General features: G+C 39.3%; 1 protein-coding gene and 1 long non-coding RNA gene across 2 annotated transcripts; one reads left to right on the forward strand and one right to left on the reverse strand.

Annotated features, from left to right (window-relative positions):
* Positions 1-1625: 1625 nt before the first annotated feature.
* Positions 1626-13644, reverse strand: rab38a (RAB38a, member RAS oncogene family). The gene is made up of 3 exons (XM_034097158.1): positions 13354-13644; positions 9621-9901; positions 1626-2815 (listed from the first exon to the last, which is right to left on the reverse strand). The coding sequence occupies exons 1-3, from the start codon at positions 13553-13555 to the stop codon at positions 2660-2662; spliced, it is 639 nt and encodes a 212-aa protein (XP_033953049.1). The 5' UTR covers positions 13556-13644; the 3' UTR covers positions 1626-2659.
* Positions 6601-7602, forward strand: LOC139435016 (uncharacterized). Its single transcript, XR_011644293.1, has 3 exons — positions 6601-6818; positions 7365-7425; positions 7508-7602. It is a non-coding gene; the product is annotated as an uncharacterized lncRNA (long non-coding RNA).
* Positions 13645-13971: the final 327 nt, after the last annotated feature.

Genomic DNA, 13971 nt, shown 5'->3' on the forward strand with positions numbered 1-13971 from the left:
AAATAAATATGCACATGTACAGATATTTTACATGATATGAGTGATAACACGTGTTATAAGGGCTATTTTGCATAATAGGTGTGCCTTGAGATTTTGACTTGTCCTTTGGTGTGCCTTGGGCACAACAAGTTTGGGAACCACTGGTCTAACGGAGGAAAAGGCTGCAATAGGGTGGGTTACAGGACATTAACGCTTTGGTACAGTATGTTAAAATCAAGCAACACCTTACCTAAAATTGGAACTGGTGGATTTTAAAAGCATACATAAGAAGGAAATCTAAGTAAATGGCCCTTTTCTTGGGTTTTCTTTTGGTTATTGCCAGTGGTAGACACTGAAACTAGATAATTATAAAAAATAGTGTGGCAGTATAGTCAACCCTAGGTTTACATGTTCTTTGCCATGCTGATAAATCCCTACTAGAAGCTGTTTTTGATCCCAAAGAAATGGTTGCCAATCTCAAGAAATTCAAGATGTGTTTTCAGACACATGGCAGGTGAAAGTCAGGTCATCAGGAAAATAAATACACAAACAAGAACTCTTGTACTGGAATCTGAACTATTCCTTCGTAAAATCGGATTTTCAGCATATTGACGTGAGGGACCGGTTACTAATGCTATGAGAAAAACATAATCCCCTTCTATAAGGAATGAATAAATGTTTGTCCACAAGCCTGACATTTCTTAAAAGAGAGACACATCATTGGAAATACATTCTGTGGTTCAGTGCCAGAAGTTAAAATTGCATCAATTTGAATTTGTTATGCTCTGATTACATCTGTGGATTTATATGTTGCAGCCTGATTTTTGGTACGCAGATTCAAAAAATATAACACTGTTTATTTATAATGTAAGCCAGATAAATGATGTAGCTTTAATCACGAATCAGGTTGTACGCTAGCTGATTGTATTGGTGAATGATTTGGAGAATGGTGCATTCGTTAACATATGTAAATAGAACTATGACCTGATTCATTGTAAAGCCGCTGGTGGCAAAACGTTTTCATTTGACAAAAATGCGGTTTATTACAAGACTAAAACAATCTATTCTGCCCTTGTAGCATGTCTCTTCATTGAAATAGCTGGAACCTGTCTAGTAAATTTGCCATGAAAACAACAGGGGAATTTCAATCAAGCGTGATCTAGTCACAACCAAAAATAACACAGACCTATAGAAGCCTTCAATTGATATTATTTGCACCAGAGACCGCTTTAAATCAGATTTTCTCCACTGGAGCGACATCTTAATTTATGTTGAATAACTTTTAACAAATATTTGAATCTACTATGTATGGGAAAACCTGATTTGTAGATAAAACATTTAATTATCAATGTTAAAAGATGAACAGAAAATCAACTTTTAAACACAAACAAAGAGTATTTTAAAAGAGTATGTTTTTACAATTGTACCAGAGTAACAATGATGCTTAACTTTTGTCCACTTACCCAGGTGTTTCTGGGCATTCACAAACTGATCTTGACAGACAGCTCTCTAATGCGCCTCTTAATTTGTTGCACCTGTTAGGGGCGGGACTATTTACACCTTAACCTTTGTTGCTCATCAGCCTCAGTGATTGAAAACACCTGTGTGTGCTCACATTGTAACACACAGTCACATCCAGACATTGGTCAGTAAAGCTATGGTTTATTCATATGAACATGTTGAAAACTGGATACATCTTTGGTTCTATAATCAGTTTCATTATACTGTATATAATATGTACATGTTTGCATATGCATGAATCCCATAATTACAAATATTACAAATATTATAAATTGAATATGAAACCATTGAATTAATAGGGAAACAACATAATGAATCTTTGCTTTCACACACACAATGTACTTTTTGATATTTTTCAATATACATGAGTGCAGTTCTACCTCAGTGATGAAAAGCAAGGTACTTGAAATGCACTTATAAATAAAAAATGTAGTGGATATATCTTTTTAGGAAATTAAATAAGATGGTTTGTATTGGAAAAAGGCACTTTTAGTACATTAATATAATTTGTTATACATTAAAGCCGGAAAATGTGCATAAGGGAAGACAGGAAAAGACAGTGCTATAAAATGACCAAAACAGAACCAGATGTAATAAAACCATCGCTACTCGCTAGTGATGAAATTGTAGTGTTATCAGGATTCAAATTGAGTTGCTTTGTATATCAGGAGGAAAACTATATTTCTGTTGCTTTTTGCCTGCTTATTAGTACAGAATGACATCTGAAAAACTAAAAAGAAATGCTGTGAGGGAGGGATGTGAAGGGAGAAAGAAGCAGGGAAACTCAGACACAGAAAAAAAGAGTAAATAGAGATTAGCTCTGCAGACCTCAGTACAGATACACATACTGATACTCTGTGATTTGCTGCGATCTCTCTGTGCATGGGTTCATTAACGGTGTCTCCATGGTAACCAAAGTGCCAGTGTCAAGGCTTGAAGTCGCCCAGAGGGTAACCTTGTCTTTGACAAGCGCATACAGCTGCATCCAGCTCTCTGTCTTGAGCCAGCTGCCTGTCTCTCCCCCTCCACACTCACACTACCATACAGGAATGAGGTTGGCACACATGCTTAAAAAAAAAATCTGCCAAAGAAGTTTTCCTGCTTACAGAAAAACTAAACTTTTTTTGTGTAATGAGATACAAAAGGACGTCAGGGGCTGTCACTGGGATCTGAAGCAGGAGGAGCATGTCCTGCCTTTGTCATTCTCCAGCTGCGGGGTGATGGTGTCGGGTACTTCAGCTTGGAGCATGTCGTTCTCACTGGCAATGATGTGTTTCACCAGGCAGTTAGCCGCTTCATCGATGTTGATGTTTTCCTAAAAAGAGAGGGCAAAGTAGAAGGAACAAATAGAAAGAGAAATGGTAGTATGAACAAGTGGTGAAAAATTGTGATTAATGCTAACATTTTATGAGCCTAAACTATAAATATAAAACATTTTGAGCATTAAACAAGAATCGGCAAGAGCAGGTGAGTAAATCAAATGGGCTGTGACTAAACTGATTTGATGGATGAGGCACCGGCCAGCAGCCATGACGTGAACCAAAAGCGAAAAGAGAGTATTAATAAATGTCCTCGCAGCTGCTGGCAGTGGTCTCTGCAGTTAAAGCAGTGAAAACGACAATAATACTTCAAACTGTGAGATGAGTTTGATTGAACAAGTGATGTGTGAATGATATGTAAAATTAATAATATGAAAAACTAAATGTTAAAATTAAAAAGTGCATATCACACGAAAATCAAACACTAGGAATTGAACAATCTTGAATAGTGTTTTTAGTTAATAGCTTTGGTTTATTGTTAACAGGAGCGAATGAAAGTGGAGTCAACATGTATCGTCAATACAAAAATGTAAACAAACAATATAAACAACAACAGAAGTGTTTACAAAAAAAATCCAAAAGTGCTGCTCATATTATTCTACATTTTTATGTTGTAAATGACCACTCTACACAGTGTTTTTGCAGCCCTGTAGGACTTGGACTGAAGCTGAAGTAAACTAGAGAAATGTCAAAGGAAGGTTCACAAGAGGAGAGGACTAGAAGTGAGTATTAATGAGAGACACCCGTATGCACATACTTTCTTAATATGTGATGCTGTAGCAGCTGAATATATATCAGATCTAACAGTGTTCTCAGTAGGATGTGACATGCTGCTGTCTGCAGCCTCCTGTACTTCTCTCACACACAACTCCTCTCTGTCGTGATCTGTGTCGTGATCTATCTAGTGTTAGAACTGGAACAAAAGAATCTCTCAAAGTGAGATAAAACACCATAAAAACACCTTTATACCCTCTCTCACAACTTCACTTCTTTCCCTGTGCATGAAGAACATGTGCAGTGTTGTTTAGGATTAAAGTTTGAAATAATTATTTGTTTATGTTATTCTGCAGTGGGCTCAGAGTGTGTCAGATAGCCCCCTGATACATTACAGGCTGAAGAGCAAAGTGTTTTTGTGCAAATGACACTTAAAGCATCCAGATGCACATCACTTTTGAAGAGCTTTATGAGCTTCAGACTCCACAGTGTTCACAGAGTAGTGGGTGCAACTAGTAGAAGTTCTAACTCACACTGTGCAACCACTTAAATCAAATATCACTTATGAGATGCTGCGTATCACAGTGCACTGAGATTTGTGACAAACTGTAAAGCATTAACCCATCACTGTACCCTGTATGCAAGGGCTGGTTTGCTTTCACTAACTGTACGGAGGCTCAGTCACTGTTACATTTTTATATACAAAGCCATGTTAGGGAAACTTCCATCCTACATCTGCTCCCTGATCTCACGGAGAATTGTAAGTGGCTACTGCCTGAGATCGCATGCTGTGGTTTTATTAAATGTGCCAACTGCTAGGACTGTCTTAGGGAAGACAGCTTTTAGATGTGCAGCTCCTCTGTCTTGGAACAGTCTGCAATTTAAATGGAAACTGAGCAATCTGGTGCCACTAAATGTTTTTAAAGCTCGGTTGGATGCTACTCAATCGGAAGCTGTTGGTACCTGCTCATGTGGATAGTTATTGTAAATTGTAATCCCTGTAATGATGCTGTAAGATGTCCTTTTTGTTGTTCTGTTTATGTTTTTAGGTTTCATGAGGAACCTACTTGAGCAGGGGGGTATACTACGAAGCAGGATTTTCGCTTAGCCGGCTAAATTCAGGGGAAACTCCGGCTTTCCGGTCCTACGAAGCTGGTTCTCTTTTTAGCAGGCTAGATCTCCATGGTAATTTATGCTTAGCGGCTAACCTGGTCGGGACCAGGGGGGTATACTGCGAAGCAGGATTTTCGCTTAGCCGGCTAAATTCAGGGAAAACTCCGGCTTTCCGGTCATCCGAAGCTGGTTCTCTTTTTAGCAGGCTAGATCTCCATGGTAATATATGCTAAGCAGCTAACCTGGTCGGGACCAGGTTAGGTTGCAGGCTAAGAGCTCAACTCAGTGAAAGCACTGCCTGCTGACCAATCAGAGCTCAGTGTGCGGAGTTTAAAGCGATCAAGTCATATTACAGGAGAAAGGAAATACAGAAAAACTGCCGTCGCAGGAAAGACGGCCGGCAAAAATCACCGACTGTGTGAACGTGAACATGAATAGAATATCACCTCCATCTTCAGAGCAATCTGACTATTATAACATTAGCGTTAAGAAAGCTTACTTAAATATCGGCCACAACATAAGTAACCGGATCAGAGTACATTAAGTACAGTCCGCGGCATATCACTTCATAATGTATCATATATCTCCTTATCTGAGTCAGCTGAGCCGTATCTGGCCGTGCAACACTCACAGCGTCACATACTGTATGCAGAAGTATTATTTTAAGCAACACATAAGTTGACGAAACACTCGAGACAAATGTAATTAAAGTCAGATCGTGTTTTAGACGGGGCAGTGATATCATAAACCTGTTAATGTACGCATTCAAACACTTTTTCTTTTGCCAGCTGTATTCACCTTGCAGGTGCAGCTATGTGGCTTTGATCCTGATCAAGTGTTTAAGTCATGGATGTTTAAAGTTTAACTTCTTCATTTTTGACTAGTATTAAAGTTCACTTTTCATTCAGGAAGTATGACGCTGCGCTGTCAGTACGCTTCTCCATGTTTGTGATTGGTCGAATGCTCCAGATACCACCCCTTTCATGTGAACGCGCACCTAACTAGATAGGACACGGCTGGCTTGAGCGATCCACTTGATAACCAGCGTCGTAGTACAGTTTAGCGAGAGCGCGTATGTTTTGGATTAGGCCAACCGGCTAACTCAAACATATCCAGGTTAGGTTGAACCAGGTTCGTAGTATAGGCCCCAGGTTAGGTTGCAGGCTAAGAGCTCAACTCAGTGAAAGCACCGCCTGCTGACCAATCAGAGCTCAGTGTGCGGAGTTTAAAGCGATCAAGTCATATTACAGGAGAAAGGAAATACAGAAAAGCTGCCGTCGCAGGAAAGACGGCCGGCAAAAATCACCGACTGTGTGAACGTGAACATTAATAGAATATCACCTCCATCTTCAGAGCAATCTGACTATTATAACATTAGCGTTAAGAAAGCTTACTTAAATATCGGCCACAACATAAGTAACCGGATCAGAGTACATTAAGTACAGTCCGCGGCATATCACTTCATAATGTATCATATATCTCCTTATCTGAGTCAGCTGAGCCGTATCTGGCCGTGCAACACTCACAGTGTCACATACTGTATGCAGAAGTATTATTTTAAGCAACACATTAAGTTGGCGAAACACTCGAGACAAATGTAATTGAAGTCAGATCGTGTTTTAGACGGGGCAGTGATATCATAAACCTGTTAATGTACGCATTCAAACACTTTTTCTTTTGCCAGCTGTATTCACCTTGCAGGTGCAGCTATGTGGCTTTTATCCTGGATAAAGTGTTTAAGTCATGGATGTTTAAAGTTTAACTTCTTCATTTTTGACTAGTATTAAAGTTCACTTTTCATTCAGGAAGTATGCGCTGCGCTGTCAGTACGCTTCTCCATGTTTGTGATTGGTCGAATGCTCCAAATACCACCCCTTTCATGTGAACGCGCACCTAACTAGATAGGAAACGGCTGGCTTGAGCGATCCACTTGATAACCGAGAAGGTCCTCGCTGCGGAACGCGGAATGGGGCGGGGTCGGATAAAAGGCGGGGTTGGATGTCCGACCCCGCCCAGAGAAGAGTTCCGACATCTCCGTTCACTCCAATGGACCCGTTTTTTACAGCAATGACGGATCGCGGAGCACTTCCGGGAAACTATTGAGAGGATCTGCAGCTAGCAGTCTATGGTTGCAGCATAATAGACCCGACCGTTCGTGATGGACTTTTAAAGGTAAGAAGACGTTTAAAGATTTATATTGCGGATATTATCAGAACATCTGAATCAAATTAACTACACATGTGTATTAAAGGATGTTAGTGGATTATCCCTTCAATCAGTATATTTGACGTTTACAGATAACAGATTAGATTAGGCTAGAATGCCGGATAACGTTAGCAACACACGTTAACCACAAACAGCCTATTAATCCGTTGTCCTAATGTTATTTCCTCCAACGTTGTGGAATTAGAGAAAAGGGGCTTCTTAACGTGCTTTTATCCGGGTGGAGGGAGTTGGGGCGTGTGATTGTAGTGGGTGGAGGTGGTGAAATGAGGATATCCATTTTGGAGTTCAAGCTAGTATAATATAGTTAACGTTACACAATAATAAGGAAGAGAGCTATTTTTGTGATACATCGCTATCGATATGGATTTAGAGTGGATATTTGAGACTTCCAAACAGTAAACAAAAACGTAATTTATGGGTGAGTGTTTTTAGCAGAGTCATATTATGTCTTTGTGATTCTGTTGATTATTACCTGTCTGTATTATGTTGCAGCTCAGCTGATGTTGGATTGATGGCAAAGGGAGAGGGACTTAAGTGAGAGTGAAAACACAAGGTACGTTTTAAAATAGGTCGGCAATTTCCCATCCTCTGGTTGCTAGATGTATCTAACCCTTTCTCCTGTCTCCCTCTTTCAGCACAAGAACCCCAGGGGGATTCTGGAGCCTAAAGACCTGCAATGAGACCCTCACCCCGCACCTGAGTCTCAACTCCCAGAGCTTTGCAAGCCTCTCCCTGTTATTTTTATTAAACAGACGTTAAGCTTCCCAATGGTGTGGTCTTCGTTTTGTGAAAAAGATGATTACCTCACATATGTTGTTGCTGTTGTTGTCTTTTGTGATAGTTACATTGCTCCTGCTGACTTGAGCCAGCCATTCTTTCCTCCTCTCTATGTCAGTGGGGAAACCTTACATTCATACTCCTTTCTCTGAGCGCTTGAAGCATCCCCAGGCAGCACAGCATTTATGTTCAGGTTCAAATTTGAGTCGGACTATTTAATGTTTTTTGAGCATTGATAAAGAAAACCTTAAGGTTCATGCCTGTTTTGAAGAGCGCGGTTGAATGTTTGCATCAGCAAAGCCTTTCACTGTTGTATAGATTTTTTGTTTGTATACTTGGTTTGGTTTTTATATTTACTGCATTTGCTTTTTCGGTTCTGTTATCTTAATGATTGTTCGGTTATATGATAAATGTTGTAAATAATAAATGCTTTTTCTATCATTCTATTAAATGCAGTGCAATGTATCATTTGAAATATATGGACTAGATATGAGTATGCACATAACTGACTAAATGAATAATCAATTAAAACAAATATTAAATAATATACTTAAATACACTATCATCTAAAACAAATATTAAATAATGAACTTAAATACACTAATATAGAATATATGACTTTTTATACCACATATTTAAATACATTCATGCATTTAATTAGTATGAAGTTTGTATATTTAGTTTTTAAATTATATTTAGTCGAGTGCAGATTAATTATATTTAGTCAGTGCAGATTTGTGTCTGTACTTATTGTAGTTGTCCAGCAGATGATGCTATTTGTGTCCTTAGGATATCCATACACCCCGCCCATCGGACGTCCAGCCCCGCCCACATCTGACCCCGCCCCGTTCCGCAGCCAGGGCCTATAGGGATAACCCGCGTCGTAGTACCGTTTAGCGAGAGCGCGTATGTTTTGGATTAGGCCAACCGGCTAACTCAAACATATCCAGGTTAGGTTGAACCAGGTTCGTAGTATAGGCCCCAGGTCTCCCTTGAAAAAGAGATCAATGATCTCAATGGGATACACCTGGGTAAATAAAGGTTTGAAATGAAATGAAATAACGATGAGTGTGTGTTTGTGTGTGTGCGTGCACGTCTGTCTATTTTCCTCCCTTAACGTCCAGATGTGAGATTCTAGCTCCACTTTAGCAGCTATCATGTCTGGTGTTAGTCTCCGTGAGTAAGTGTGTAGGTGGGTGGATCCTGATAACTGTCTGCCTCAGTGAGTCTTACATTTGACTGTCCTTTATGAAGTTTCAAAGTTTCATATTTGTTTTTCCTATTTAATCATTTGTTCTGTTTATCGTTTTATCATAGAAATACTTTGTTTCCAAGTCAAACTGTACAGGTCACATGGGTTTTAGACTGGCAAAATGAAAATAGATGGCAACCATTTTAGTAAAATATATTTCTTTATTATCTCCTAAAAACAAGTCAAGGTATTGTCATAAGTAATCAAGTGGTGTTTGTTTACCTTTGAACAATGCAAGGATAGCTATTTCCAATCTGTATGCTAAACTAAGCTAACCTGAACACCTCCTGGCTCATGCCTTTTAAAAAAACAATGGTGTTATCAATCTTCTGTGACTCTGGGCAGGGATGTAAAGAAGGTGAATAAGCATTTTTCCCAAAGTTTTCAAACTATTCATTCAATCTGTGTCGGTCGGTGGAAATCAGTGGGCTGAAATATTCCCTAAACAATATTGAACATTGTGTCTGGATGATAGAGAAACTGATCAGGTGCAGCTGAGCTGAACTAACATAGGGGGAATATCTGCTGTGAGACACGGCTCTGCTCATTGACTGAAACAAGTATTGAGTAGACTGAGACACTGTTAAATTAGCTTTTAAAGGATTTCTTCACCATCAAACCATCAGGGAGTCAAATGCTTCTGAAGGATATTTGAAAAAGGACACACTGTTGAAGGCTATCCACAGCTCCTTGCGTTGTGTTCATAAATGTGTTCTCACCTTAGCAGATGTCTCGTACCATCCCACAAAGCCGTTCTCCTGGCAGAACTGCTCCATCTTTATTCCATTATTGGTCAGTACGTCCCCACCCTGGTCACATTTGTTGGCCAAAAGCACAGTGGCTACATGTTTCCCATTGGCAAGGGACAGTTTGGAATCCAAGTCCTCCTTCCATTTGGTGATGGCCTCAAAGGAGGCGGGCCTTGTGACGTCAAACACAATAAAGGCACCCATGGCCTCGCGGTAGTACACACGGGTCATATTGCCAAACCTCTCCTGACCTAGAAGACACACACAGACAAGGGCAAAGATGTATACACAGAGAAAAAAGTATTATAATATTATCAGAGTCAAGGTGATAAAACGTGATACTGTCTTGCACAGTGAGAAAATATTTCTTACACTTTCTTGGGAGCTACATTTTGGCGCCCAAAAAGCTGCTGTGACACCTCAGCAGCAAACAGACACAGAGCCACGAATCATCCGATTTACTCATTTTATCACACTCCTGTCTCATGTGCTACCATGCAAGAATTCCCGACATACCTCACCCACTCTCTCAAACATGGATATGCACACAAAATAGCATGCGTATACTGTTAGAAGGGCTGCATAAAGAGATAGATACGATTCAGACACGGATAGAGGCAGGGCTGGTAGGAGGAGAGAGGAGTCTTTGGTGTGAGCGTGTCCGTGTTCTCCTGACTGTGAACTGTACAAATTCCTGAGGGTAAAATTAATTCGATAAGCTCTGTAGGAATGCTGTATCCGCAGTGATTTTTCCCATCCATAACGTCTGCTAGAGCACCATCAGTACCAGCCTCACAGTTCAGCTTGTGGGCAAGACATTTGTATACTGAGGACTAAACCACAAACCCTAGCTGATCCTTCTAAAAACAGTTTGCATCATGGCAAAGAGAAGAGAAGTTGATATTTATTTTCAAGCTACTTTGTAGAGGCCCATAGAAACATTTGCTATTCACCTGACACCGATGGACCAGTTAACAGGGTCAGCTGCCAGGAGGTTGTCTGTAGCCATTAAGTACATATCAGAAAGGTAGAATCTAGTATAACAATAAGTAGCATAGTATAGTACGGCTGTATAAGGTGAAGAATTATAATTGTGTATTTTGTTGTTAACTGAATCAAACTCACTATTGTTTCTTGACCTAATAAAACCTAACCTGAAAAAAGACAATTGTTTCAAACTGTTTCTATTAAAATGTTAATAAGAATGACTGAATATGAAACTGGTTAAGTGAACATTGTAGCTAAAGAAAACCTTATGTATCATCAAATAATAGTTTAACAGTTAAAGGCTGTGCTAATTTACTTCATCAGGATTGTGTGGGTGTAATTTGATTAGATAATAAGTTTTTCTTATGTGATTAGATTCTAACTGGTGCAAGACGTTGCTTATTTTCACCCTCAAACTGGTTAAAAGAATACTGACCGAAACATAAATACAGCAGGTATCTCTCATGTGGAATTACTAAAACCATTTAACCATATACAAAGCTGATTTAGAAATGATGTTTCTGGTCCTTTAAAGTTACGGAGAGGCACAGGCTTCGTTATTAGATATTACATGTGGAGATTAAGTAGAGCATAACATGTGAAAGATCTTTGGTCAGTTCTGGAAACATCCACAGCTCAACATGTTTACTGTATCTTTGTGATTTCAGAAGGCTGAACAGTATAAAGCCCCTCTAACGTGCCCTAAACCATCCAGAGTCCCACCATCATGCTCTATGCCCCTGCAGATATCCACGTCACCCTGACAGATCTGGACAGAGAAAAATGGGAGTCAAAAATAGACCGGCTGAAGTTATTATTTGTCTTGGGAAATGCACAGAAGCAGCAGGTGATTTATTACTTCTGTGGCATGAGAAACCTTAAGACTATCATAATGCCCCAAACAAACAAAGAAGTGATGGACAAAGTAAAATGCTGAATGCAAACATATTTATTTGAGGACATTTCCTTAATTTGCTTGTAATCAGTGTGTTTATTTGTGACAAAATCTTAAAATATATACCTTCGAAGATCCAAACTAACTAGAAAACTAATTTGATAATCTTAATGAACAGACTTTGTAGACTGGCTACCCCACCTCAAGGCTTCCATACCTTTAGGGTGAGTGTAGGGAACACGTACACTACAGACCTATTGCCTATCCCTCTCTGGGGGATACACTAATCCTTAGTTCACAATAAAAGCTTTCTGTATACAAGAGCTTGGGCCTCAAATCTGCCTCACATGAGTTTGAGACACATGACTGCTTGCGCTTACTGGAGAGGGCGCACAGGAGGGGAGTGAGCAGCAGGTCAGATCATTCTTCTGAACCTCAGCCGACACTCATGTGAGATGAGACTGCTGTAGCCTTCGGGTGTCTAACCCACAGCATCCCTAAATGTATGTTCACCCCAGGCAATGAATGCTTAAATAGGTTAGAATTTGTCATTTTCACAAAAGATATTCTCTATTCTTTATAAAAATGAATTATCCGCATTCCAGTTGTGTGCAGTCATATCTGGATGCATACAACATAGTAAAGAAGGACAGAATGCATAGCATCCTATAGGGGGGAATGGCATGCAGTTTAGCAGATTGCAGAGAAGAGGTGAGTGGCCACTTGGGGAAAGACCATTAGTAAATGTTATCTGAAATGCTTTTAAATTCATCAATTACATTAATTCTATCTTAGTCTTTTTAAATAAAATGAAAACTTGGAAGCTCCCGCCAAACTATCCCACAGATTGAAACATATTTACTTGTTTAAAGGTCACACGAATGGGTTTGATTTAATATTGACAAATATGTTATAATAACACTTTGGTCTAAGAGAGATGTTCAGCATTTGAGTGTGTGTGTTTATTGTGATTCTAAATAAAGACAATTGTGTAATTACAGAAATGTGTTGCTAAGTGATTTGAAGTGAGTAATGTCAGAGGTCAGCTGGTAGACATGAACAATGTTTACCCTAGATAAACCTTAATATCACCCCCCTGCCAAAATGGTTAAATAACAACTCTGACGACATTGTCTCATGATCAGTTTATGTCTTTTCATCAAAGGGCTCAAACTAGATGTTTATCTAAAATACACAATTATTTGAATGTCAGTACACCACATGATATTTCCTCTCGGGACTCTTTTACGAGACTTACACCACTTGTTGCCTTTCCTAAAATAAAACGTTATTTTTTTTTTTATTTGAGCAGCCGACCTATCATAAATATATAATCTGTTATTTGGATAGTTATTTTTCTTGAATTAAAATTACATGAATGGAACATTTGATTCTCATAACTACTATACAGTGGAATTTTGAAGCAGATACATTTTATCATGTGACGATCAAAAAAGAAAAAAGGCATCACTGTAAACATAATCTCCTCAAGAGATATAAGAGCCTAAAGCCTTTAAATATATATGATGATATATAATGATAAATTACATGTTATTTAAGTGTCAAACAAAGTCTATCACAGCTTAAACTGAAGAAAAAGTGAATATGTCCATATATTTTTTTCGAAATACATACATCATTTAATCAGCTAATTTCCCTGTGACGTACTTTAACAAAACTGTACACTTTGAGACACAGCAGTAACACAAATTATTGTTCAAAAAGTAATTAAAAACTTATATGGTTCATAACATCTCATATGTGTTTGCCCTTTCTGAAACTGCTTTTTGGTATGAGCCGTGCGTAAAAGTGGTCCGGTACCTGCGATGTCCCACAGCTGCAGGCGCACCGTCTCCTGGTCCCAGTTGAGGACTTTGAGGGCGAAGTCCACCCCGATGGTGGCTCGATAGTTGGGGCTGAAGTTTTGATGCACATACCGCTTGATGATGCTGGTCTTTCCAACCCCGAGGTCCCCTATAACGAGAATCTTAAAGAGATGCTCCTTGGTGTGGTTGTTCTGCATGGCGACCGAGGAGGGCGAGAGCTGAGCATGAATCCACCGGAATGGAGAGAGCCGGGGGATGAAAGGGGAGAAGCACAGGACAGCAGGGAACTGAGGAGAGTTGGGAATGAGTTGAGAGGCGAATAAGGAGGAAGGGGGAGGAATGAGGGAGGTACGCCCTGTCCCACAGACGGAAGTGGAGCGGAGTCGTCAGGATAAGGTAAGAGGATAAGCACTCAAAATATTAAATGCTAAGGTAATAACTTTAAAACTCACATCGAAAGTTATTTACATCTTCAGAATGCTTCATTTGTAAAAAAAAAAAAAAAAAACTTCATTTACCGATATAGTAAAAATAGGCCTTTGGTCAGCCGTTTGCATGCAAGGTTCCCAACATTACATAGGCAGTATTATGTATTTAATTTTGGATTGTGTTA

The sequence above is a fragment of the Pseudochaenichthys georgianus genome, chromosome 13 (assembly GCF_902827115.2).
Source record: "Pseudochaenichthys georgianus chromosome 13, fPseGeo1.2, whole genome shotgun sequence".
Taxonomy (NCBI): domain Eukaryota; kingdom Metazoa; phylum Chordata; class Actinopteri; order Perciformes; family Channichthyidae; genus Pseudochaenichthys; species Pseudochaenichthys georgianus.